General features: G+C 44.0%; 1 protein-coding gene across 5 annotated transcripts; it reads left to right on the top strand.

The window, feature by feature from the left end:
• The first annotated feature begins 754 nt into the window (after nucleotides 1-754).
• LOC310679475 (potassium voltage-gated channel subfamily A member 3-like) lies at nucleotides 755-26,387 on the top strand. Of its 5 annotated transcripts, none has more exons than XM_083444680.1 (4): nucleotides 755-3,230; nucleotides 3,702-4,764; nucleotides 7,759-7,842; nucleotides 8,222-8,287. In XM_083444680.1, exon 1 carries the CDS (start codon nucleotides 1,238-1,240, stop codon nucleotides 3,080-3,082), a length of 1,845 nt encoding a protein of 614 aa, XP_083300806.1. In that variant the 5' UTR covers nucleotides 755-1,237; the 3' UTR covers nucleotides 3,083-3,230; nucleotides 3,702-4,764; nucleotides 7,759-7,842; nucleotides 8,222-8,287. The 5 variants fall into 5 exon arrangements, with proteins under 5 accessions (XP_083300806.1, XP_083300805.1, XP_083300808.1 ...); XM_083444679.1 differs by having other exon boundaries at nucleotides 8,217-8,287; XM_083444682.1 differs by lacking the exons at nucleotides 7,759-7,842; nucleotides 8,222-8,287 and adding an exon at nucleotides 23,470-26,387.
• Nucleotides 26,388-27,641: the final 1,254 nt, after the last annotated feature.

The following is a 27,641-nucleotide window of genomic DNA, read 5'->3' as shown; positions in this document are numbered from 1 at the left end:
TGCTGTGAGAACAGGATGCTGGACTATGTGGGCCTTTGGTCTGAACTAGAGGGTCTCTTCTTATGTAAACGAATAAATGTATCTGGGATAGCAGCATGCAGACAGGACCAGCCTCACTGCACAAACAACACCGGACATTGCTTATTGTGGGGACAATGACAAAGGGAATGGATAAGCATTTGTCAAGTGAAGGCAAGCAGTAGAAGGAGAACCAGGTCAGCTCTGCACCACGTGGCTTCGCCCAAAGTGTAGTTTGTCAAGGGCGATGGGAATTATAGCTCTGCAAGGGGTGGAATGCCACCCCCAGATTCGTTTGGGGGAAGCCATGTACTTTAAATGCGCGGTGTGGATGTGAGCCCAGAGTGCTTTGAGCAAGGGGTCCAGAGAGCGCGGCTCCTTGTGGCCCTGGAACTGAGCCCCTCGCATCACTGCAGAAGACGCGCCCTACACCAGGAGGAGCCGCATCTCTCACCAAGCTTGCACAGTGGCCGGCGGGATCCTGAGCACCACAGGGTTGCTCGCTGCAACACCAACCCCGGGGCAGCAAACTGGCTGGCGTCAACAACACAGCCAAACGCACGCCCGAGCCCCTGCCACTCACGTTACGAGAAAGCCATTATTCTCTATGTTCCAGCACTAAACCTTGACGTTATTTCAGAGCCCAGGCGTATGTGCGCGTGTGTTTTTTGGGGGATATGCTCCTGAGGAGGCCGATGCGCGGGAACCTGCCTCTTGAAAGTAAGCCTCGTAGCGCTGACGGGGACTTACTCCAAGGTTAAGCGCGCGATGCAGCGGCTTTGCAGCCGCGGGGAGGACGAGGCGCTCTTGCAAACTTCCCCCCGCGCGTAACGTGTTGCTCGCTGGCAGCGTCCAGCAGCCGAGTGCGCGCTGTCTCGCTCTCGCTGTTGTTGTTGCTGCTGCAGCAGCAGCTCTGGGCTCTCACAGGTGGGGGAAGCGGGGAGACCCCTCCCTCGTTCCAGAAGCGTCCGCTCCCCTCGCCCTCCTTCTCGGCGCTCTGGCGGGGGGGCGACGGCGTGGGCGGCGACGGCGCGGAGCGAGTGACTGAGGAGGGCGAGAGGCGGCGTCCGGGCTGGGGGCGGATTTTTTGAGCCGCGTCGGGCCGGTACCTCAGAGCGGCGGCGGCGGGTGCAGCCAGGAGGGTCACTCTGGCGCTCTGCCTGAGGTGTCGCTTGGTCGGCCGGGGAGGCAGCCTCCCCTCGGCTCTGCCGCCACCTCCATGGACGAGCACCTGAGCCTGCTGCGCTCGCCGGCCGCCCTGTCCTCCGGCAGGCACCCGAGGGGCGGCAGCAGCGGCGGCGGCGGCGGCGCTGGCGTCGTCGTCGCGGGCGTCGTCGCCGTGGGCAGCAGCCACCACAACTTGGGCTACAGTGAGCAGTTCTTCCCCGAAGGCGCGCTCTCGGGGCCCGGGGAAGGGCAGGAAGGCGACGAGGAGGGCGTCGGGGAGGACGTGGGCGACGGGGAGCTGGAGGGGGGCATGACCGTGGTGGGGGGAGAGGACCCTCTGCTCGAGGAGACCCAGCACGCCCATGCCCTGCTGGGAGGGGAGCGCTACGACCACCCCTCGATGGCCCACACCCTGCCTCCCCCTGGCCATCACCAGGTGGGCAGTGGGGGGGACGCCGGGGAGCACGAGTGTTGTGAGCGGGTGGTGATCAACATCTCTGGTCTGCGCTTCGAGACCCAGCTCAAGACGCTCGCCCAGTTCCCCGAGACCCTGCTGGGGGACCCCCGCAAGAGGATGCGCTACTTTGACCCCCTCCGCAATGAGTATTTCTTTGACCGCAACCGACCCAGCTTCGATGCCATCCTATACTACTACCAGTCTGGAGGCCGCATCCGGCGCCCTGTCAACGTCCCCATTGACATCTTCTCGGAAGAAATCCGTTTCTACCAGTTGGGCGAGGAGGCCATGGAGAAATTCCGAGAAGATGAAGGTTTCATCCGTGAAGAGCAGAGACCTCTGCCCGAGAAGGAGTTCCAGCGCCAGGTGTGGCTCCTCTTTGAGTACCCGGAGAGCTCTGGACCAGCTCGGGGCATTGCGATTGTCTCAGTCTTAGTTATCCTCATCTCCATTGTCATTTTCTGCCTGGAAACCTTGCCTGAGTTCAGAGATGACCGTGACTATGACAGCACTACAGGGACATTTGGGACCAGTGGTGGACCTTTTGTGGCAGATATCTTCCTAAATTCCTCTTCTCCAGCAACCTCCATGGTGTCCTCTTTCACTGATCCTTTTTTTGTGGTGGAGACTCTGTGCATTATCTGGTTCTCCTTTGAGCTGCTTGTCCGTTTCTTTGCTTGTCCCAGCAAACCCACCTTCTCCAAGAACATTATGAACATAATTGACATTGTGGCTATTATTCCTTATTTCATCACCTTGGGCACTGAGCTGGCCGAGAGGCAGGGCAATGGTCAACAAGCGATGTCTCTGGCCATTCTCAGGGTCATCCGGTTAGTCAGAGTCTTCCGTATATTCAAGCTCTCTCGGCACTCCAAGGGGTTGCAGATCTTGGGGCAGACCCTCAAGGCCAGCATGAGGGAGCTGGGCTTGCTCATTTTCTTCCTCTTCATTGGAGTTATCCTCTTTTCCAGTGCTGTCTACTTTGCAGAAGCTGATGACCCCACGTCCAGCTTCAGCAGTATCCCTGATGCCTTTTGGTGGGCTGTAGTGACCATGACTACAGTGGGTTATGGTGACATGCACCCAGTCACTATTGGGGGCAAAATAGTAGGGTCTCTCTGTGCCATAGCTGGGGTGCTGACCATTGCCTTGCCTGTGCCCGTGATAGTCTCCAACTTTAACTACTTTTATCACCGAGAAACGGAAGGTGAAGAACAAGCCCAGTATATGCATGTAGGAAGCTGCCAGCATCTCTCCTCCACTGAGGAGCTGAGGAAAGCTCGGAGCAATTCCACTCTCAGCAAGTCAGAGTACATGGTGATAGAAGAGGGAGGCATCAGCAACAGTGCATTCAAACAGGCTGCCTTCAAAACAGGCAACTGTACAGCCACAAACAATCCAAACTGTGTGAATATTAAAAAGATCTTTACGGATGTTTAAAAGACACCTTTCAAGGATATATAAAAATATTACAGAAGGTCTCCGTAATCAGTATTGTGAGGAACATGCACCATCGTCATTCTTTGTGCTCTTGTTTAATACATGTACTTTTCTGATCCTTCTTTCTGAAGATGGGCATTTTTAGAAGGTAAAAAACCAAACAACTAAGCAGATGTTAAGAAAGCAGATAGATAAGAGGGTACAAAGAAGTCTGGGCTGTTTCTTCTAAAAACAGGTTTTTGTTCTGTGCTGTTTGTTGCAGGGCTTTGGGGTTTTTCTGGGAAATCTAGCAAAGCGCAGCTCATTTGTTGATTTGCCTTTCTTTGAATGTGTGCACTTGTTGGAATGAAAGTTACAAAGTGAAAGAAACGCGGATGCAAGTGTGTTGCAGTGAGTAGAAAATATAGGCACTGAAATTTCACAAAGCATCTCTGCCATCACGCTGCAAAATGATGCGCACATCATCTAATGTGTGTCATACGAGGGTACAGTTTTGCTTTTGTTAATGCCAGGTTAAAGTCTGTGTGCAGTCCGAATCTGCCCTAGGCATACGTAAAATAGTTTTTGATATAGCGAGGGGAAAGTCTTCATTGTAAGTCTGGATTTCTTTGATCCACAGAACAACAGAATTGCTTCCTTGAATTCAAAATTCTACCTGCACAGTATAGTGGAAAATACTTCTTCCTACATCACAAGGTTGAACAATTGTCTAACTGGATCATATCCTGAGTGTTTGGCTTTCTGCATATCATGAAGTTTTAGGCTTCTGGTAAGTCACTGATGGGCTTTTCACAGTGACTGTAGCCTCAGTTGAAACCCACCCAAACCTTAGAAACAAAGGGGGCATTTCCATCTATTGCCAATGCATTTAAGATAAGCGGTTGCATCTATCACAAGAAGATTAAAGTGGCAAACACGCCTTGCAGCGGAAGTTACTAATTTGGACCTGAGTGATGCAGTTTCCATAGCAACTTTGGTTTCCTGGGAAACTCCCAAAGGTTGTCATGGCATCCATTCCCTCCCTCCCCCAGTCCTTTGCTGTTTCCATAGTAACCCTTCCAGATGGTTCGAACTTCTGTGGTTCCGCAGAAAAGCCGCTGCTCTGATCACACACACACACCATTAATCCCAGAGAGATTTAGGTGTGGAAACTAGGCATTATTCTATATGCACCATTTTTAGATGTGCAGAATTCTAAAAGTTCTGGAACCTATAGAAGAAGGGGAAAAAGGATGATATGGAATAGTTTTTGTTGTTCTGCACAGCCTAAAAGAATCATAACATCTGCTCCATATAAAAGCAAGCTTCAAACCCTCCCTTACAATTTGGTGCCTGATAATTGAAAATGGAAATTAAGTCTATATATGCTACCTACAAAGCTGCATAGAAGATTTATAAAGATGACACCATCTCTGCTTCTTTTGATGAAATGATACATTAAATCATGGCGCATGACCTAGTTTTATGCAAAACACCCCTCCTGACACAAATGGCAGCTCCACTTTCAAAGCACGTATGGCACTGAAGAACAAGACCAAAAGCATTTATTACAGAAGGATGAAAATCTGGGGAAATAGATGCAGATGAACCCAAAAGTGTTGGGCTGAGAAATATTCAAATCCTCTGGGGAATGTTTACTCGTATACACACAACTGGGGCTGTGGAATATCAGACAGACACAGGTGAGCTGTTTGCTGCTGCAAGAAGTGTTATTCTTGCTTATGGTGTATAAAATATACCATCTTTGAATAATCAGACATTTCTAACCCCTTAGTTTTAAGATAAAGTCTCATTTTACTTCCTATTATTTTATTTTTAAAATGCTTAAATTCTGAAAGAGTTTTGTTTCCTGCATTTTTAGAATTGCAGTAAAGCTACCTGCTCCAAAACATTTCTATTGATTTCAATCCAAGTGACTTCCAGAGTAAATATCAGGATATATCTGTATAGCTATTGAAATTCAGAATGTGTTGCAATATTATCCACTAGTGCATTGCTTTTTTGTAACTTGATTCCACTTCTCAAAATGAATCTATAGAGCTGCAAGTTAGTTAATCATGCCAGCTGTGAGGTCCTGATTCAGTGACTTTCAAGCCACCTTAAACCTTGGTAAAGCAAAATGTGTGGTAGATAATGCCTACAGACACCAGACATTCAGCCAATTAAATTTTTTAAAAATTGTTTTCAGCAAATATAGTAGCAATTGAATGGGGATACTTCTATTTGTGGTATGTGTGTACATTTCATGAGATTCAGAGCTCTACTAGCATACAATTTTATGCTTTTTGTATGAAACTATGATCTGTGTGTGGCGATCTTACTTGATCCCATTCAACATTCCCGTCTACTATTATTTTCAGTCACTAAATTCAGCACACTATAATAAATTTATTGGCCAAGCCCACAGTTATTTGTGGCACTATATGGAGCTGCAATTGAGCCTTGTAATTTCCACCAGCTGAGAACTGGGCTAATTAGCGTCGGGTGTAGAGCTGTGCCAGCGGAATCGGTCATAATAGTGTTGTCTGTGTGAATTTCAGCTTGCAAGTTTGTCTGGAGAGAAAGGATAAGAGGGAAGGGGGAGCACTATAGGAATATTGCTTTCTTCTGTTGCTTATTGGTTGAAATGGTTAAATCCTAATTTTGATGTGTGTGGAATATTATCACAAAGCAAGAACTCTTTGGCCAGGATCCAGAGAGTCACTTTGGGTGCATCCTAGGGCTTAGGCATGCCTAATGGGACTGTGAGATTTTCTCTGAGCAGCAGTCTCTCTCTCTCTCTCTCCCCACCCCATATCGTTCCCTCTATTTCAGATGTTTAGGCGTGAGTGCCATTGCTTTATGTAGCCAAAATGGCACCATCCATGAAAACGCAGGAGCTATTATGGCACTTAGGGGAACCCAAAGGTTTACAAAAGTACAGTGGGTGGTATCCAGTCCAATCATTCCATTAGTGCAATGATTTGTGCTTGTGCAACAGAGCTTCCCACCCCTCCCAGATCTCTGGGGCAGGGTTGAGGGAACCTCGAGAACACATCTGGGGATGGAGATGGGGGAATGTTTTGTTGCATGAGCAGAAATCCTATGTTGGATACAACCCAAATTTTGTTTTTGAGAAAAAGCTGCAAAGGTGGTGGTGAGAATATCCAAAACCTTCCAAGGACTAAAACTGTGCAGTGTCCATAGATTGTTGACTGTCAGTAGGCATAGGCAAACTCAGCCCTTCAGATGTTTTGGGACTGCAACTCCCATTATCCCTAGCTAACAGGATCAGTGGTCAGGGATAATGGGAATTGTGGTCCCAAATCATGTGGAGAACCGAGTTTGCCTGTGCCTGGTCAGTAGGGATGAGGTGAGGGAGAAATGGAAAATCATGGAGGAAGGTAGGGCTGGAACAGTGAACAGGAGCTCTCCATGGTGCAACATTTCGTTGCAAGTCCCATGCGCCCCAAACTACTTTGGAAATTTCTCCTTGGTTCCAAAAGAGGCCACGCAGCATGGGGAGATATGATTGGGAGAACTAATTGCATTGTTCTTTGGATCTAGGCCATTAAGATGAATAGGAACTCCCAGCTCTAGGAATAAGTGATGTGCATTATTCTCATTTTATGTTCAGGGTTTTTACTTCACCCACAAGGTGAGAATGAGGACTTTGAGAAGATGACATTGCTTCAGTTTTTTTTTACTTGCACCCAGAACATATGAATCCATGTATTCCAAAGGAAATATCTATTACACAGAAGCCATACATATTGTAAGCATAGAGAAGGCTCTTACTTCAAAAGGAGATCCTTTGCATGTTTGTGTTGGGTTTTTTTAAACTGTTCGTGATTATCAGGGTGAGAAATTCCAAGCTATTGTTTCTGGTGGACATCAAAAAGTCAGCCCAATGGTGACAGAGTATCACTGTCAATGATGGCCCTATTCCCAAATGAAAGGAGGGATCTTTTTAAAATAGTGCCACCTAAGTGGCTGTTTCTTCCTCTTTAGTAGCATACCTGCAAAGTACTGTATTACAAAGACCAATATTTTCAAGCCAGTTGGTCTGTTATTTTCCTGTTTGTTTAATGTTGATTTTACGATTAAATATATACCCTGCATTCTCAGCACAGAGGGTATCACAGTAGTGGCAAAGGCAAAAAGATACTGAAACTGGTGCCCCATTTTTATAGCCATAACCTCCTTTCCTAGGTTACTGTTTCCCTGGGAAGAGAGCCAGGGGGCAGTTTTGATTAGGAAAAGAGTATGGGGGAAATAGTTTAATATTCCATCCTTCCCTATGTTCCTGCAAAGAAATTTGCAGCTCCCCACTCTACATGGCTGCATTTCAGTAAGAACAAAAATCAGATCGAATCATGGTCCTCCCACATAATGCACAGTTTGGCCTTTTGCCCCAGCCACTGAACACAGATCTCATGTATCAAAACTATAGCATGGATCTCCATCACTGTCTAGCAAACTAGGGACCAACAGGTGGGGACATATCACTGTGTCTTAATAGTTTTTGTTGTAAGTCAATCCAGGGGCTCCTTTGGGGGCCAAAAAGCAGTAAATAAATGATCTAATGAATGAAATGAATGGCACGAAATGAGCACTGTTCACAAACAACGCACACCCCAAAGTCAAGGATAACAAAGAAGATATGAAGGACTGATGAGCAACACTTGTCTTCTCAGAATTCCTCTGCCTTGGGACTCCAGATGCAAACTTCAACTCTAAGCCTGCAACCAGAGCTGCAAGGAAAAAGCACCCCACAAGAGGTAGGCAAGGTCAGGTGGTTGTTGGGGGTCACCAGGGAGGGGGGCATTATGGCTCATCATATGATGCCTACACTTCTTCTCCAACCCTCCCAATAAAAGTGATGGCCACCCATGGCCTCAAGTGTGTCTCCCGTCAATCCCTGGGAAACTTTTAACTTTACAAGCTTCCCTTCACAGCAGACAGCTGTGGGACACAGGATAAATATACACAGTGTAGAAAGGGGACTTCTGTTTATTCCAGATGTTGGTGAGCTTCCACAAAGCACCAATGAGTGCAGTGAATAACAGCCACCTTTGCTACTGAACGCTAGGCACTTAGCTCTGTCTATTGCTACAGCTGGCAAAACACTCATGATGTATTTTCTCCACTCCAGTACAGCCAGAGCATACGGAACAAAAGAAGCTGCAAACTGCAGACAAACCTTCCAGTCCCTACAATGGACAGCTGAGTGTTCTTGCAATGATTGCATTGTCTTCCCCTCCAGGAGAAGCTTCCAAACATAGAGTGGGAGAGTGGCCTGCCAGTGGGAGAGTGGGAAGCTGAGGTGAGGCATACAGGGTGAAATAGCACCTAGTGATAGCATCCTTTGTTGCTTCTGCTCACTCACCTACCCATAATGTCACTTAGTCACTGGATGTTTCAGTTGCTGCTGATCCCCGTTATTCATTACCATCCCATACTTGTCTCCCTGTAGGCAACAAGGCAGCCATTCCATATTCTGAGAGGCAAGGATGATTCCCATCCCTGGTATCATGCAGACCACAAACGGCACCTGCAGCAAGCAGCAATAACCAGTTGAAGGCAGATATGCCTTTGTTGGGCTGCTGTCTTGGTGCCTACAGCTTTTCCATCAGGTGTGATAGCCCATAATGTAAACAGGGGTGGCCAGCATGAATCGTGATAAGGAAACCTGCATCTATTACTCTTCTTTCTCTTGCAGTTTTCAAGCATACAGAAATCCTGCAAGAATGCAAAGACAACAGCCTTGATTCTTCTGTGTTGCTGTCAGAACTTATACCTGCCACTGATATGGTTTAATAAAAGCTGGGATGTTGTGAAGCTGTGTTTCAGCTTTGTCTGTTTTCTCATGACGGTTGGCAGGTAGGGAACCATCACCCTCCAATTTTTGCTCTGTTCAGTTGTCTCCCAAGAGAGGCACACGAACTAGGCAAGGGAACAGTGAGTTCCTTGCTACAACAACACAGTAGGACTGTGGATCAGCATCTTGCCTATAGCTTTGAAATAGAAGTACTAGTAATGACGAATGGGTTGCCTCCTCTACCTGACTTTCTCTGTGATGAAAAACCTACCAACTGGGCTGCATGGAGAGAGGGAATGCAAGGTTGGCTGTGGGTCAAACTGATCACAAGGTCGCATGGAACACTAACCGACACATGCAGCAGTTGTCAAAATGAGTATATTTCTGAATGGGATGAAATAGGCCTGGCAAAATGAGAAGTGTTCTGGAGTATGAATGAAACTGAGAGAGAAATGATTGGTCTGTGCAAATGACATTAACTGGATATCTCATTGCTCTGTCTTGGTTTGTCTGTGGTTCTTCCCAACCATTTCTCCTGGGATTCTGTAGCTAGTAGTGACTCTGAAGGTTTGGCATGCTGCATCTGTGCTTTTCCATTGGGTTATGGATGCACATAGTGCTCCTTTGGTCCACATGACTAGGAGCCTTCGTGTGCATTGGGGTGCTTGAGAGGAGTAAGTGGCATGTCATAGGAGACTACAAAGGGCCCTTCATAAGTTATTCTGTGCTTGGTGGTCAAAGTGTAGCTTTGGGTTCTGGTCTTGTTGTTTCCCCCTGTCTGCTGGCTAGACACATAAAATGTAGGCTGTGCCTGGTAAAGATCATATTCACATCTCTCTGGATTTTTGTTTGAGATCTCATTTTGTTTCCCCCTCTGTTTTGCTCCTTCCCAATGACCTGCTAAGCAGCTCACTATACTTTCTGCCATGGGTCTACTGTTGTAGCATTCATTTTCCTTTGTCCATGTGCCTCTCCCCACTTTCCCCTGAAAAATGCTGTCTCTCCTCACATTCACAGCAATGCAAACACACTTTGTCTTGAATGGAGGCATTGATCCTCTCCATTGAGACTGAAACCTTCCTCCTGAGATCTCCTCTGGCTTCTTCATGCAGGTCTCCTATGCAGAGTGCCATGACAGCTTACGCAGGAGGAGTCACTGTGGTCTGCTTTTTATGGCTGATACTGAGCAGTGCAAAAGCTGTGTGCATACTGGCTTAGGTGACATAATGAGGTCATTTGCTCATTTATTCATTTATTGTAGATACATGCTGCCCTTCAGTTTACGAAACCTGGCCTAATTTCAGGAGGCACTTAAAGGACTCTGAAGATGATAATGACAGCTAGGCTTCTCTCTCTTTGTTCCCTCCAAATGTTGTACCTCCACAACCCTTGTGACCCCTGACCATTAGGCATGCTGGCTGGGACTGATGGAAGTTGTTAGGTATCAAGGATATGTGGAAGGTACCATGTTGGGGAAGGCTACACTGTTGTCCTTGCTGATGCTTTCTATCTATGCAAGGAACTATGCAACTTTCCATTAGCTCAGATTAAGGGTTCTGACAGAACTTTCAAAAGATGCTCATGTGTTATAGTCCCCAGATGGATGGAGTCTCTAGATTTGGTGTATGTGTCTGATGTAGTGCATATATGGTGCTACCAAGAGGCAATTGATATTGGAAACTGGTGAAGAAAAGGAATGGGTGGTGGTTCTTAGGGTGTGTTTGGTCCAGCCTGTTTAGAATTTTTTTATAGAAAACTTGCAATTTGAGTGGTACCTGAAAAACAATAGAAAGCCATTGTAGGTGCTGAGACATTGACACAACCCAATGTTGCATTTTAGTATATCCTGCTCTAGCTGAATTTTTCATAGTCATAAGGGGCAGCCCATCATAGATAACGTTACAGAGCCTTTGTTTGAGGTTACAGAAGCATGGCTAATTGTTGATGAGTGCCAAGTCAACATCTCATAGAAAGGTTCACAACCTTCTTGCCAGGTGAAATTGCTGGAAAGCTTGATGCATTTGATTGATGCAATGCTGTCTGAACAACCTTACAAACAAATCAGAATGATTGATCAGTAAATAGATGATGCCATTTAAACTTTGTGCAAACAAATCAGGATGAATGTTTAGGGTCATCTGGAAGCAACCCAAGTCTTCACATGATGGTGCCAAGTGGCTTTACATATGTGTATGAGCAGGAAGGGTCAAGATCAATCTTGTGTCGCCAGAGGGAAGTGATAAGGGAAATCCCCATAATCACCTGCTGGGACCTTGTTGAGAAGAACAAGTAGAACCAGTCAAGGATGGTCTCACTATATCAGGTGTGGGATGTCTGTGTTCCTCCACATATTGTTAGACTACCACAACCATCATTCCTGATATTGGCTATGCTGGCTGGTGCTGATGGGAGTTGGAGTCCAACAACATCAGGAGGGCCACAGATTCCCCACCCCTGCACCAGATATTGTAGTTGTCCAGTATCCTGTGTTGAATAATATGAAGATAGCAGGAAAATATCACAGGATGAATAGAGTTCTACTGTTACCTGTATCAAACAATAGATAAAGATTGCTTGCTGAGCAAGGCTGCAAATGCCCTAGTCCAAGCTAAACAATCGAGAAATCTGATAGTACAGTGGTACCTCAGGTTAAGTACTTAATTCATTCTGGAGGTCTGTACATAACCTGAAACTGTTCTTAACCTGAAGCACCACTTTAGCTAAAGGGGTCTCCCGCTGCCGCCGCTCTGCCGGAGCACGATTTCTGTTCTCAACCTCAAGCAAAGTTCTTAACCTGAAGCACTGTTTCTGGGTTAGCGGAGTCTGTAACCTGAAGCGTATGTAACCTGAAGCGTATGTAACCCGAGGTACCACTGTATCCAGAAAAAGATGAAGTTGAAAACTAATTGTTCACTTGACATTATTCTACAAAAGGGGAAGGTTAAAAATGAGGCAGTAACTGGCTGGGGAAATTTGCATTTCAGTTTCGTTTACTGAGTAGGAGACAGACAACTACAGGCACCTGGCGTCCTTCCCTCCCTGAAAGATGTATTAATATACCCAGGCAGTTTCTACTAGGCAGGATACTAGGGCATATACCCAGGTCACAGGTGGTAACCTACATACCGTACTTTTAGATTCCCTGCACATCTCTGGGTGAAGCCAACTGATACCAATCAAAATCCAATGGACTAGGGTGAGCTTTGGATACATAATATGTAAATTCCATTCAGAATTACCTACCCTGAATATGCCTACCTATACCATTAAGGCTATCAAGTTGGTCACTCCCCACCTTTGCCAGTGTTCAGACTCTGTAGTTAAATCTACATATATTCATAGTAAAGGCTTCATAGATTGGGAGCCAGTGCACTCAGACGTGGCTAGGTTATTACATATGAAAAGAGATAATGAAGTGTAGCATAACTCGTTTCTGTCTCTAGTTGTAAGATTTCTGCTAATGACTCCTTTGGGGATCAGTATGAGGCCCTCTTTAGACATCTTCAGATTCTTCCTCTTGCTCTTTTGACCTTTGGTATTTTTCTCTCTGCAGATATTTAATAAAAAATGGTAGATCTGCAAGGTCTGTATGACTAGATAATCAAATAAATTGTAACCTGCTTGTTTTCATTGAGATCATATGAGGACAATGTCAGTGCAGATTCATCCCTTGAGTCATCTTGCTCACCTTTCGCCATACATCCTGCTGGCAGCTTCACACATCTCCAGCTTGTTGCTAGTGCTGTTAAATTGAAAGTGCAAAAAAGAGGTTAAAACAGGTACCTTAAGCATGGCTCCTGTTTGGCAGGCTGCACACGGTGGTGAAAATACGTTTAGATTTCAGAATTGGATGAGAACTGAATGCAAATCAGTCCCTCTTCCAAAGCGTTGCGCTGCCAGCAACCCTAAAACATTTCCATTTGGTGTTCCACCTTTTCTTCCATGGTGCAATGAAGTGGCGGTCTTGAGAGATGAATATGCATCATGATTTTGCCTCAGGCAAAAGTAAAAACATTTCCATTTCAAGTATAAACCGCCAGCTGGCTAATACTGTTGCTTTTCTCTGTCTGTAATCCTGTGCACATATATTTGGGAGTTGGCCCCTGAGACTTCAGTGGGTCTTACTTCTGAGTAAATGTGCACAGACTTGGTCTGCACAAAGTGTTATACTGATAGCAAAAGGGGAAACTGTGCAATGGATTGTGGCTCTTTAAAAAAACACCCCTTATTTCTTATGTGACTATTTGGTTAGACTTCTGTGAGCTTAATGCTGCTTTGCCACTAATTTTACCAGTCCTACTGTGATGGATATTTATGCACAATCCTTGGATTTTGGGTTCCAGTAAGCCCTGTAGTAACACACTGCCAAACATTCATGCATGAAAATACCCCTCTAGTCTTTCTCATTTCATCTTTGTTTTATGAATCGAGATACATGCTCAAGTAAATGTAAGTTGTCTTGTAACAGACTGAACTGTGGAAAGCTTTTGTGTTCAGCTTGCCAGTCGATATAAGAGCAAAATGCATAAAGTCCTACAAGATCTGCCCCCTGCTTTGCTGACCTGTTTCTACCTGCCCTGGGTGGGATCCTGACTGAACCCTGCTGTAAAAGGAGGTCAAGAGATAGAGACACTGAAGGGGCCAGAGACTAACTTAACCATGAGTCCCACAGTGCTCCAGATCTCCTATCTCTTGACCTCCTTTTTGAATTTGTATTTATTAAGGACCACATTGCTTACAGGGCAGTGGAGGATGCAGCAAAACACAATGTTACAACCAGTGTGAACTGACTTAAAGACCTAAATTTGCACTATACATTTGTTTATGCGAATTTCATACAGATACATACATTTACATGTCCTGACTCTTAACTATCTAGCAAAACTCATGTCTAAACTATCTTGAAATTAAAACACACTCAGTATTGACATATCTCTCTGAGGGTTCCTCCATATTACCTATTTATTGAGCATTCATCCTGATTTACTTTCACAAAGCTTGTGTGAAGGTTAGATTATGTGGTCATTCTGTTTGTTTGCATGGTAGTTATATGACAATGAGCATTCATAGAATCATAGAATCATAGAGTTGGAAGAGACCACAAGGGCCATCGAGTCCAACCCCCTGCCAAGCAGGAAACACCATCAGAGCACTCCTGACATATGGTTGTCAAGCCTCTGCTTAAAGACCTCCAAAGATGGAGACTCTACCACACTCCTTGGCAGCAAATTCCACTGTCAAACAGCTCTTACTGCCAGGAAGTTCTTCCTAATGTTTAGGTGGAATCTTCTTTCTTGTAGTTTGGATCCATTGCTCCGTGTCCGCTTCTCTGGAGCAGCAGAAAACAACCTTTCTCCCTCCTCTATGTGACATCCTTTTATATATTTGAACATGGCTATCATATCACCCCCTAACCTCCTCTTCTCCAGGCTAAACATGCCCAGCTCCCTTAGCCGTTCCTCAGAAGGCATCGTTTCCAGGCCTTTGACCATTTTGGTTGCCCTCCTCTGGACACGTTCCAGTTTGTCAGTGTCCTTCTTGAACTGTGTTGCCCAGAACTGGACACAGTACTCCAGGTGAGATCTGACCAGAGCAGAATACAGTGGCACTATTACTTCCCTTGCTCTAGATGCTATACTCCTATTGATGCAGCCCAGAATTGCATTGGCTTTTTTAGCTGCCGCGTCACACTGTTGGCTCATGTCAAGTTTGTGGTCAACCAAGACTCCTAGATCCTTTTCACATGTACTGCTCTCAAGCCAGGTGTCACCCATCTTGTATTTGTGCCTCTCATTTTTTTTGCCCAAGTGCAATACTTTACATTTCTCCCTGTTAAAATTCATCTTGTTTGTTTGGGCCCAGTTCTCTAATCTGTCAAGGTCGTTTTGAAGTGTGATCCTGTCCTCTGGGGTGTTAGCCTGATTTGTTTAAGGGGTGTTTATATGTCTTCCCGTTGACCATTCATTCCACATTTTTCAGTGTATTTCCAATCACTTTCCTAACTCTGAAAAGTTTGTTTCTTTGTTAAAGTGGATTTTCTGTGCTAGGTGCATCTGTAAACTTGTGATTACTTGTGAGTGCATTCAGTAACATGTCTGTCCCATGTAGCTAGGGAGGACCATTTCCAGACTATCAATGTTTTTGGGTGGGATTCAGTCCTATCCCAGCCTGCACTATTAAAGTAGATTTGGAGCTCTTGTGAAACAAACCTGCTTCCACAAAATATAGGATTTTTTTTTGCAGTAAGGAAAGTGATGGGAAAATGCACAGAAAGTGTAGAACAATGCCTGCTTGATGGAACTTCATGTAATATCCCCACAAACAAATCAGAACAAATGCTCATTAGACAAGTTGTTTGGAAGTGACCTGACGCAATAATAGTGCATTAGTGGTGCATTTATACTGTAGTGTCTGGACATCATTCCACTTTAATAGTTGTTCTGTGATACTTCCCCAATGCTGTTGCATTATTGCAGTCTGGAGGGACACTCTTGCAAGAAAAGTGGAACACCCGTCTATTTGTGGTATAAACAGTTACAGGATTTCAACAGGAAGTTATGAGACATGCACTGATTGGAAATGAAGCAATATGTCACACCCCAAAACTTCTGCAGGTGTCAATTGTATTGAAAGTGAAATCACACATAACTGCCCAATAGTTATACAGAGAGATGGTGGCTAGCCCTTAATGATCTTTATTTATGCTGTGTGGATTTGGACTTGGGCTATCCTGCTTCAGGGTGGGATAGGAAAAGTGTGTACCCTAAAATGTGTTGCTGTAAGTATCTTTTTCACCTTCTATTATATATTTATAGGGAAGCTGATGCTTGTGGTGGTTTCTTATTGTGAGGTCATTGCACATCACACTGACTTGCTTTACTGACATGACTAATCTCTGTAATAGAAAATGTGTTTTCTGAAGATGCTATCAGGAAACAGTAGATTGGGGTGGAGAAGCTGTGACTCTCCAGTTGTTGGATTACAGCTCCTTTCATTCATTGGCTATGCTGGCTGGGGCTGATGAGAGAGTTGGAGTCCAACATTTGTAGAGCCATAGTAGAGGATCAGGTACAGAGAACTGCATTGATTCCCCTCCCCCAAATGATCACACATGGCTGATTTTGCAGTTAAATTGCGTTTCTCAATATATAATAAGCATAATGCTGTGCTTTCTCATCATTATGCTGAGCCAATGTATAGTTGACATTGCAAAATCAGAAAGTACTTCCTACTTTCTGTTCAACTTCTGATTATCATGCTAATGATCTATTGAAGTGCAGAACTGAAGATTTTGGATTTTTATTTCTATTATTAGTGCTGCTTTCTGAACATGTCCCTGAAGGTAAGAACAGATGCAATGAAGGCAGTGAAGTAGGATCTCTTCACTGTCTCCACAGTCATGTGGTAGGCCTGATTATGAGTCTGAACATGTGCTTGGTTGGCTCCGGAGTGAGATTAACGCCACTTACGCTCCAGCCTTCACCTGGTCTATCTCTATACATTGACCACAGCTACTCAGAAACTTCACCAGGAAGTGGCCTGACCATAACAATGGGGTGATATCCATGTGATCTATGTCCAGACCGCCCTGCTCTCCACATGGCTCAAATACAAAATCAAGGGTATATCCTGCTCCGTGTGTTGCACTGATGTTCATCTGAGACAGGCCCATAGTTACCATGGAGGCCATGAACACCAAAACTGGACTTGAGGTTTCCTCAGCTTGGATGTTGAAGTCACCCAAAATCACCATTCTGGGTTCCACACCCAAGACAAGTTCATTCTTGGTTCCACACTGCACCCAAGACAAGTTCAGTCAGGGAGGCTGCTGAGCAGCAGGATGGGTGGCACACCAACAGTATCCCAAACCTGCAGATCCTTCCGTCCCCCTCCACTCAGGGGAAGTGAACTCCTGTGTACAGCAACACCTCCCTGCTGCTCCCAGTCTGGGCTGATGTCAAACTGAGTACCTGGGTAGGTAGAGCTGCATCAGTTCTGACCCACCTCCCTCACAGTGGTCTCAGTGATATACCCCAGGGTGGCCCATTCATCCATGAATCAGCATGGTTTTATTAAAGACCAACTTGGCATTCAGCACCAAAACTACCAGAATGTTGGGGACAGTGGCAGTGAGTTCTGTTACAGGTTGCTCTGTACTGTATTCCTGCTGTTACTTTGGATAGGATTTCTTGCCTGATCTGAGATTTGGTTTGTTGCTAGCCTGGTTGGATCTCATAATCTTTTTTTGAGGAAGGATTTTGTTAAAGAGACTTTGTTGAAATAGGCAAGTTTCACAATCTTAAAGTAGTGGTGGAATAGGTTCTCTTTCAGTCTGATTGATGAAATTAATAGGAATCGCAAAGCCAGCTTCTCCATCCAGCATTGCTTTCCAAAAAACTAATGTAAGGTTCTGAGGAAGTTAAAAAATGGAGAGTCAAAAATAGTAGTGTTCCATTCCTGGGCTGAAAGCTCAAATTTGAATTTGCTCTACATGAATTAATAAAACCTGTTGATTTCACTGTTAATAGCAAATACTTGATTCAGATAACTGGAGAGCCTGAAGGCGCTTTCAGCTCTTTTTTATTTTTTTTTAAATAATAATACATGGTTGACTGTTTTGGAATTGTGGACAGATGGGTAATTGATCTTTATTAGCCCTCTGCTGTCATCTCTAAATAAAAATGGAAACATCTGGCTTTACAATTAACCCCTCTAAAATATGCTTATGAATATGTAATGACACCATTTTTACATGCTACTTAGCTCAGAACCATAATCTCCCAGTGTATAGTATGATAATAGCTTTTGGGGGAGAACGCTTAGATATTTGAAGGGAAGCAGACTTCAGGTGTGGCACTTGTGGAACATGCTGTCATCTTGACTTTACAGCTTAGAACCTATGTCCTTCTGCCTTCTTAAAATAAAATTGAAGAGCCTTGAGAGTTTATTAAGGCCAGCTGTATTTCACTTGGACAGGTCCTTGGCTCCTACAGACATCTGTAGTTCCAGGAACACTGGTGTGTAGTAGCGGAGAAATGGACAGCCACACATTTGAACGTTCCCCTGCTTTGCTGCGTCGTTTCCCCTCTTCTACTTAGATTCTATTTACTTACAGCTCTTCCCTTGAGAGCTTCTCTACCCCACATTTCAAAAAGAATCTCTCTGCGTTGTATCCAACTATTTATTTAAAGCATTTATAAACCACTTAATATTTTAAAATGACAGCTGGGTACACACTGCTGTTTACTCTTCATTCCGTTTGCTCCCAGTGCTGGTTTGGGAAACAGTCTACGCATAACCTCAGCCACAATCCATATTTATCCTGTATCTGTCCTGTTGTCTCTTATGAAATACTGTGTTTAGCTGTGCTTCCCTCCAAACCAGCTTCAATCCAAACTGTGGAAAAGAACAACCTAGCTGCGTTCTTAGCTGGTAATGTGTGCACAGCCTAAGTCACTGCATGAGTGGAAAAAACTTTCTCTTGTGCAATGGAACCTCCCCTCCCCTCCCTTTTCAGGCACTTTGCACCCCCACATCTGCTCTAGAGATTCTCCTTACCCTCCAGAGCAAGATCTTAGGGTGGAGCAGTGTGGTTTTGTGCGTGCAGGGTGTGTGTGTCTTTACGCAATGATTTGGTTGGCTACAAGTCTCTGCTCCCCCCCTCACTCTGATCAGTTACACTTTCTGTCATCTTCTCTGTGCACCTGAAGTCTAACTTTGGAGTTCTCATCATATGTTAAAATCCCAGAATATCAGACTAGGGTTGAAGGAGATATCATCACATCTTCCTGACTTGTCTATCTTGTACTCACATGTGCATTTCCTCACCTCCTAGAACTGTCAGTCTGGCACTTCTTTAAAAAAATAAAAAAGTTAAGGTTTTTTTGTTTTAAATAGCCTACATTGATAGATGAAGAGGAGCTGGCAAGTGCAGTGTTCTAGCGAAGAAAATAGTATTTAGTTTTTAGACATATGTGCCATAGAAGGCTGCTTTGTATCCAGTCAGACCAGTGTTCCATCTAGTTCAGTATTGTCTACATGTGCACATGGTGTTAGTCATACTTTTTTTTTAAAAAAATGTAAATAATAATAATAATAATTTTATTGTTCATATCCTGCCCATCTGGCTGGGTTTCCCTAGCCACTCTGGGTGGCTTCCAGCAATATATATATATATAAATATATATATAATGTCAGACATTAAAAACTGAACAGGGCTGCCTTCAGATGCTTTCTAAAACTTGTGTAATTCTTTATCTCACTGACATCTGATGGGAGGGCGTTCCACAGGGAAGGGCACCACTGCCAAGAAGACCCTCTGCCTGGTTCCCTGTAACTTTACTTCTCGCAGTGACGGAACCACCAGAAGGCCCTCGGAAGTGGACCTCAGTGTCCATACTGAATAATAGGGGTGGAGATGCTCCTTCAGGTATACTGGGCCGAGGCCATTTAGGGCTTTAAAGGTCAGAACCAACACTTTGAATTGTGCTCAGAAATGTACAGTGGTACCTTGGTTCTCAAACTTAATCCGTTCCGGAAGTCTGTTCCAAAACCAAAGCGTTCCAAAACCAAGGCACACTTTCCCATAGAAAGTAATGCAAAATAGATTAATTCGTTCCAGAGTTTTAAAAACAACTGCTAAAACAGCAATTTAACATGAATTTTACTATCTAACGAGAAAGCAATGAACAATTATACTGCAGTCACACAATAAATCAATCAGTAGCTGAACTTGGTTCCACACAGTCACAAAAACAAAACAAAAAAAAACAAAAAGAGCCACAAAAACAAAAATGCAAAATAAATAGCAAAAACAGACAGACCTCAGCGTAACACTCAAAATTGAAGTATGGCACTCAAAACGGAAATGTGGCACTCAAAACGGAGCATGTTTGTCTTCCAAAAAAGTTCGCAAACTGGAACACTTCCTTCCGGGTTTGCAGTTTTTGGGTTTCAAGTTGTTTGAGTACCAAGGCGTTTGAGAACCAAGGTACCACTGTACTGGGAAACAGTGAAGATCCTTTAGGACCAGTGTTATATGGTCTTGGTGGCCACTCCCAGTCACCAGTCTAGCTGCCGCATTTTGTATTAGTTGTAGTTTCTGAGTCACCTTCAAAGATAGCCCCACGTAAAGCTCATTGCAGTAATCCAAGCAGGAGACAACCAGAGCATGTACCACTCTGGCGAGATGGTCTGTGGGCAGGTAGGGTCTCAGCCGGCGTAGCAGATGTGCTTAAAGTACTTAATCTGACCATGTTTATTTTGGAGAAAAAGCAGCTGCAGGGCCCCATGCTCCTGATTCAGATCAGATACATATTCTGGATCAGGGCCTGTTGTTGTTTATATTTGTTTATATTTATTGCATTCACTTCTATTTCATCTTTCCTCCAAGTAGCTCAAGGTAGTGTACATGGTTCTGTTCCTCCTCATTTTATCCTCACAACAAACTTGTGAGGTAGGTTAGGCAGAGAGATTGTGACTGGCCCAAGGTTACCTTGGGTTGAGCAGATATTTGAACCCTAGTCTATATGATTGTAGCCCAACAATCTAACCAAGTGCATTAAAAGAAGAAGAGGAGGAAGAAGGAACAAGAATAATAATGTGTCATTTGGCTAGTGAGTGGTGCTGACAGCAAGCCCAAAGGGATTGGCTGCAGGAGGGAATTGCTAATTGGGAACTTCCTCCTGCAGCCAATCCCTGTTTTTAGCATGGATCTTCCTTTGCAGTTTGGCTTGAACTCAAGCTGGGCAGCTGCAAAGGAAGAAAGGAAAGAACTAGAAGTGCATTTAGAGTTCCCTGCCACTACAACTTGTACATTTTTTTTAAAAAAAAGATAGTGGCTGGTGTGATGGTGCAGAGTGGTGGAACTGCTCTCCCCAACATCGCTGCAGCTGGGGCAGGGCAGGGGTGGTGGTCAGGTTGGAACTTTGCGGATGTTCTGGAGGAGCTAATCTGGCATTCCTGCCAGTGTGTCCACATAGCCCTAGCCTTGTTGCCGCCCTGTCCCAGCCACATCCATATAAACTGTAGCGATGCCAGTGGTGGCAGGACTGTTCTGTGGCTCTGCCCCACCCAACTGCATAACTTGTTCAAAAAGAACAGTTGCAACAGAAAGAGGGGGGTGTAGTGTTATATGCAAAGGTAAAGGTAAAGGGACCCCTGATCATTAGGTCCAGTCGTGACTGACTCTGGGGTTGTGGCGCTCATCTCACTTTATTGGCCAAGGGAGCTGGTGTACAGCTTCCGGGTCATGTGGCCAGCATGGCTAAGCTGCTTCTGGCGAACCAGAGCTGCACACAGAAACGCCGTTTACCTCCCTGCCAGAAGGTACCTATTTATCTACTTGCACTTTGACACGCTTTCAAACAGCTAGGTTGGCAGGAGCAGGGACTGAGCAATGGGAGCTCACCCCGTCGTGGGGATTCGAACCGCCAACCTTCTGATCGGCAAGTCTTAGGCTCTGTGGTTTAACCCACAGCTCCAACCGCGTCCCCAGGTTATATGGAAGGAGAGTCTATTAGTACCTGAAATGAATATTTGATCCTAAGTGGCTAAATCAGCCTTTCTCAACCTGTGGGTCCCCAGATGTTGTTCAACTACAACTCCCATCACCCCTAGCTAGCAAGGCCAGAGCTCAGGGACGATGGGAGTTGTAGTCCAACAACATCTGGGGACCCACAGGTTGAGAACCGCTGTGCTAAATGAATTGTTTTAGCGGTTCTGAAAGTGTGAGATGGGCCTCCCTAGAGTAGGGTGGATAGTAGCCAGGAGAGGACCAAGCTTCCTTCTTACAGTGACTGTCCGAATGCAGTGAATGGCAACTACCCAAGTGTTGAAGGTCGTTTGAAAGAAGAATCACTACTTGTGTGTTCACTAACCTAGGGATGGGGTGAAAATCTGATTCAGTTTGCATTTCAAGATGAACATCCCTAATCCACAGTTTCTGAAATAAGACGCAAATGAAACACAGCTATCCATTGCTTTGCACTTTCCTGAATTTTGCAGTGCAGTTTTCCAGACAGGTAATGTGCATGAAAATGCATACAGTGCAGTAAAATGTGCATAAAATGAATGTATCAGTGAAAATAACATACAAACGTGTATTAGGGAAAGTTGCTTTGGAAAAAAAAATGTGTATACAGTATTAAGAAAATTTGCATAGAAATGTGTCTGGTGAAATTCCCACTGTGAAGCTTATGAATTTTCACGAAGACTTTAAAAAATGGCAAACTGATGTGGAAATATGGAGGATTGAATTTAAGATTGGAGAAAATGAGAAACTGAAATTGACTGAGTCTCCCATTTCATACTAATCTAAGTTCAGCCAGTTTTTGTACTAGAGTCTTGGAAAACCCGTCTCACCTGAGACAACAGTGAGGCAAAAGTCAATAATATGTACTCCATAGGCAACCCTGCTCTGTCATATAATACATTGTTTTATCTTACGAGTGACTAGGCAGCACCATCCCTTACTGAATATGAAAGCTGAAGTATCCATACAGCAACAATCAGTTTCCATCAGCAGTTGGGTTCCCAAGGGTCCCTCCCATGGGAACTATAAAGCATGCTGCTTTCTCATGCAGCTCTGTTTTGCTCCTCTCCTCTCCATCCTCTTTCCTCCTGGCCTAAAGACAGAGTGAGCATCACCAAATGACCTGCCTATCTTCCTTCAAGCGTTGTCTTGGGTCTCGTCCAGAAAACCCCCTCACCCAGGTGGTTTCATATTACAGCACTAGAAACTTGGAGAAGCGTACTGCAAAACTCGCATGCCTCCTCTCTGCGTGGGAGACCCTGCTCTCCACTGTTAGGGGTGGGGAAAGTGTTAGAGCAACACAGTTGGGCATGACGCATATAGCAAAAGGTGTGGGAGGAGGAGGCATGGGAAACACAGTTGTCCATTTCAGGGCGTGTGTCCCCCTTCCATAGCTTACCTGTGTGGAGTGCTTTCTTGTAATGGAGTTGGGTGTTCATGTCTGGGGTCCCAAGATGAGGTTCCTGTTGGGGTTCTAAACAGACTAGTACTTTCAGTATGTTCAAGTTCGACTTTGTGCATTCTGTTTTGTGCGAAGTGCATCTGTTTCTCTGAAAAGAGCCGGAAAAGCCAGTCAGAGGGAAATTCCTAGTTCCAGCTCTGGGGCTGGTATACAACTGTGCTGTTAGTGCGGGGCATAGCTGTGGATTGTCCTGCCTACAACCGTACCCCATTTTGGCTGTTGCACTGGCATATTTTCACCAGTGGACAGCTCAGCCAGCTGCTAGCGTTCTGCTTGAAAATCTGGCGTGTTCTGACAGTGTACATTTCAAGGTGGCAGTGTAGCTCAAGTTCTGCTGGCATAGGAGGTCTTTGGACAAATTCCTCTCCTTCTCCCCCAAATAACAAACCAAAGGTACACTCAGAATTTGCCGGGAGTCATGTGGAGTGCTGAATTTAGCTATCCTGCTTCTTACTTTTATTTTTAGGGCATGAAATTGCAAATTTTCTGAAATGCAAACGCTGTACAAGAAGGATTTGATTCTGCCTTTAAAAATGTGACACCATTCCGTGCTTGAATGTACACTGAATGCTTTCATTTATTCTGCTCAACAGATAACAGAAGATGTCTCAATAAGTGCAACAGAATGCCACCAACCTCTTAAATACTTACTAAAAAGAACCACAGACACCAGGAAGAAGTCACTAATTATACTATAGCATCGTGCACCGAACTGAAGGATGGTCTGCCCTCTTGTGTCTCAGTATTTTAACTTGTAGTTGTATAACAAGTTCTATCTCTCTGTGTTTTCTGACAAGTGCATTATGTAGAAATGAACATCTTTCATGTTGTAAGATAAAACCAAACGCAATATTAAAAGAAAGATCAAAGCTGGGGGAAAGGGGCACAATTATGTGGATGTTATTTCTGCCTTTATAAAATCTCATGCAAGCTTCAGTGACTAAGAACAAACTTCAAATGAGCTGCTAATAAACATTCCAAATGTGTTGATTGTAAAATATTCATCTGTTTTGTACAGTTTTATTTTGGGCCGTGATGAGAAATGAATCATCGTTCTGTGTTTTTTTTAAATGAGTCCCCCCCCCCCCCCGTTCAGTGTTATTTATAAAGTGGTACCTTTGTTACAAAAAGCTTTCCTACTTATTTTAGCCTTTGTGTACGAGGAGAAGTGATGCTGATTTAAACGAATCCTCAAAGGATTTTCTGAACTGTTAAGTTTAAATTTTGTGCCTTGTTTTGAAGCATTTATTTAAGTAAGGATACTGAAAGGCATATGTGTTTGTTAGCAAAGAAATACATATCTCCTCTTAAATTCTAAGTGCAATTCTTTGCATGTTTACTCAGAGGTTAGTCCCATTGAATTCAGTGGGATTTCCAGTAAATGTGTATTGGACTGCAGCCTGTATTTCATTAATATTCATGTATAAAGGTATAATAAAAGAGATATGGACAGATTGCTTAACAACCACAGGCTTATCACCAAGTTGGGAAGGATAAAGAGCATCTGGTTAAAGCATAGCACAAGTCTCTAGAGCCACTTTGAGGGTCATACAGAGTCTTACTGGTTGTGGTCATGATAGTGAGCTCCATGGGTAATTACCAAGTGTTGTCAATGAGCACATATCATTATGGTCAGCTGAGCTCTGCTCTAGTGCAAGCTCGCTTGAAAACAAGTAGGGCGTAGTGCCATTACAGCTGAGGGGAGCAATAGAGAATTGTTTATATAGGGTTCCAGTCTTTTACAGCTAGTAGGGCTGGGTGATAATATCGATAGATCGCCTAAAACTGGTTTGAAGTCCATATCATGACTATCATGTGCGTGCATGCGCTATGCAAAAATCACAACGTGGGAAGAAGCTTGAAGCCAGCCAATACCTCTACATAACTCCATCCTTATTTCAGACATTATATCAGTATATCGGTATATGGCTATGTTTAGCTGGTGATGTATTGATGTAGATATCGCCCAGCCCTAACAGCTAGTTGCTAATGTATAGCCAGCAATGTTAAATTATGAACAGAAGCAACAGGGAGTGCAACAGGCATGCATTTCACACCCAAGCTGCTCTAAAGGGACCAAAATGGGTACCTTAGTATGCAGCACTAGTGAAACAAAGTGTATTTCTTTGTTCCAGTGATAACCTTCTATCGGTGGACCTTTCCAGAAGATGTTTTGTTTGCACAAGGATAATCTTGTAGCTGTTGCCCCACCTAGTTCCAGTTTGGGTTTGTTCTTGCCCTTTTGTACTGGGAGGGTTAGAGTTGCCTTGCTGCAGGAAAGGATAGCCAAAATCTGCACATATTAAGAGAGATGAGCACAGTAGTGCTTGGCAGTGGGAGGGAAAGTCTCTCCAATGGGACGTCAGAGGAGGCACCTGGCAGGTGCTCACAACATTAACACACAACACCTAAGCCCATATGTTTTTATATTAACATTTTATTATGTTTTGACAGGAGAGTGACACAAATCACTGAAGCATCATTAGTAGCAAATGATAGGTTCAACATTTCTTAGGCAAACAGACCCCCCACCCAGTGCCCCCTGACCTGAAGATGACAAATTTGAGGAAAGAGAAAGAAGAAAGGAGGAACTTTATCAAAAATTGTTGACAACCAGTGCCTAGTTAGAGAAAATGAAATGATTCCCAAAGGAGTGAACAGTCTCAGAATTAGCCCTCCTGCCACAACAAATTTGTTATTTAGTAGACAGATCTCAAAGATCCTCAACCCCATGCTCTCTCTTTGAAGATTATGACTTCTAAAACTGCAGCACAATTCATTTTGCCATTAGTGATATGCTAGAAATTTAAAGCACAGCAGGTTTTGGAAGTGCCAAAATTACCAAGATGAATATGGTGATTAAATAAGCACCAGAGCTAAAAAGACATTAGTTCTATCATTTTCCCAAATAAAGACTCAATAATGGGGCACTTTTGCATGTGTTTTTAGACCTGGCAAGGGTTTCCACTCCTCCAGCACATGGTTGTGCCTGCACTGCATTTTCTCAACAGCTCAATACTGCCATCTGAATGCAGGGAAAAGTTATTTTCTAGGAAAATGTGTTCACTGAAAATAATAATCTAGATTCCTCCAGTTGATGGGCAGCCCAATTGTGTATTCTTTGTGCAAAATTTCTGGAAGGGTTCCCTGGGAACAAGAGGATGAAATGGTACACGGGCTCAGGTAAACAATGTTCCTTTTGGAATATGCTAAAGCTAGTTCCAAGGTTAGATATTCAGAATTAAAATGCGTAGCTTTGAATTTCTTTGCCAAAGTTCAATGCCAGCTGAAGGATTTGAAATTGGTATTTGACTTTTGAAATTGGTATTTGTTCTCCTAAACCACCAATATTTGAATTGCAGCATAAGAAGTGGTAGTTAAATGACAGACGACATCTTTGTAGTCAGTGCAAAACTTCCATTGAGCTTGATGGATTCTGTACTAAGCTTTTTAACCATGTGCTAAATATAAGAGAATCAACACTGTTAATAAACATCAATGCATCAAGAAATATGTACTCTGTAGATTGTCTGATGTGTTTCACTGTGCAGATAAAAATCAGAAAATTGTTAATTGGATGAGTTCTTGCAAAAAACATTTCCAGTGCTTGTTGAAATACCAGCTACTATGAAATTCTACTTTTGGTCATGGGGGTGACTTGAGGGTGTTCATTTTCTATGCCTTTTCCTGTTTCTTGCATTGACCTGAACATTTGCTCTGCCCTTTTTATTAAAGGCCTTATGCAAAGTCAATATGCAATGAAGAAAACTGCCGAGCTGTGTTTTCTCAAGTTTGTAGTTGGTTATTCCAGGTGCATAGTTGATCTGTGTGGATATTAAAGCCATTTACAATAAAAATGAATAGAAGGAGGACAAGTTCACAGCTCATGGCTCTGCCATCTTCCCTATGCATGTTCAGCAAAATATCTATGCACATTCAAATAGCATGAGTGATCAGGAGCAAATCCGTTGATCATGCTTACAGAGCCTAGATGTGTCTCCTCCTCCTCCTCCTCCTTCTTTCACCCATGGCCAAGCAAGATTGTCTTCCATGAACACGGTCTTAACAGTGAGTCCATAAGTGACTATGGAGGCCAATTCTGGATCCACACATCCTTCCACAGCGGGGAAGTGTACTGTGCACAGATTATTTATGCATTCCTTTTTATCATGTCCTTCCTCCAAGAACTACATGCTCAACCTCCCTCACCTCCATTTGATCATCATAATAGGAGGTAGGAGACACTAGTCCAACGTCATCCAGTGAGCTTCATAGCTGAGTAGGTATCTGACCCAGGTCTGCCTAGTCCTAGTCGAGTGCCCTAACCATGACACAACACTGGTTCTTATGCTGAGCAGATACATGAAGGGAGAGTCATCATATGGAATCTTATTTCCCCTACTTCATGCTTTACATGATCACAACATGTGTTAAGTCTTTCTTCTCTTACACCATGTTGCAATGGGGTAAACACTTCCCTAGGAGTAAGTCCCCATTGAACTCAATGGGATCTTATTTTGAGTAAACATGCATAGGATCGTGCTGTATAATCCAACCTTTTTTGTGTTAACCAAGATACTATTGCACTCCCCAAGGTGCCCTTGAAATGCTGTTAGGAAGCATCTTGTCTTCTCTGGCATTGGATACAGATGGGATCTGATTCTGAGTCTCCTGAAGTTGCGCATTGCATTACTTTAAAAGCTTTACATCAGTTTTTACTCCTGCCATATCAGCTGTTTTTGCAGAGGTTCAGTGTAGATTGCAT

This window comes from Podarcis tiliguerta (assembly GCF_965153285.1).
Source record: "Podarcis tiliguerta genome assembly, chromosome: 6".
NCBI classification, from domain to species: domain Eukaryota; kingdom Metazoa; phylum Chordata; class Lepidosauria; order Squamata; family Lacertidae; genus Podarcis; species Podarcis tiliguerta.
Note: the sequence above shows the minus strand (reverse complement) of the source record. Positions and strands in the feature narration are given on the sequence as shown.

Coding starts and splice junctions, on each gene's coding strand:
- LOC310679475 (XM_083444682.1), top strand. CDS start 1,238: ATGGACGAGCACCTGAGCCTGCTGCGCTCGCCGGCCGCCCTGTCCTCC.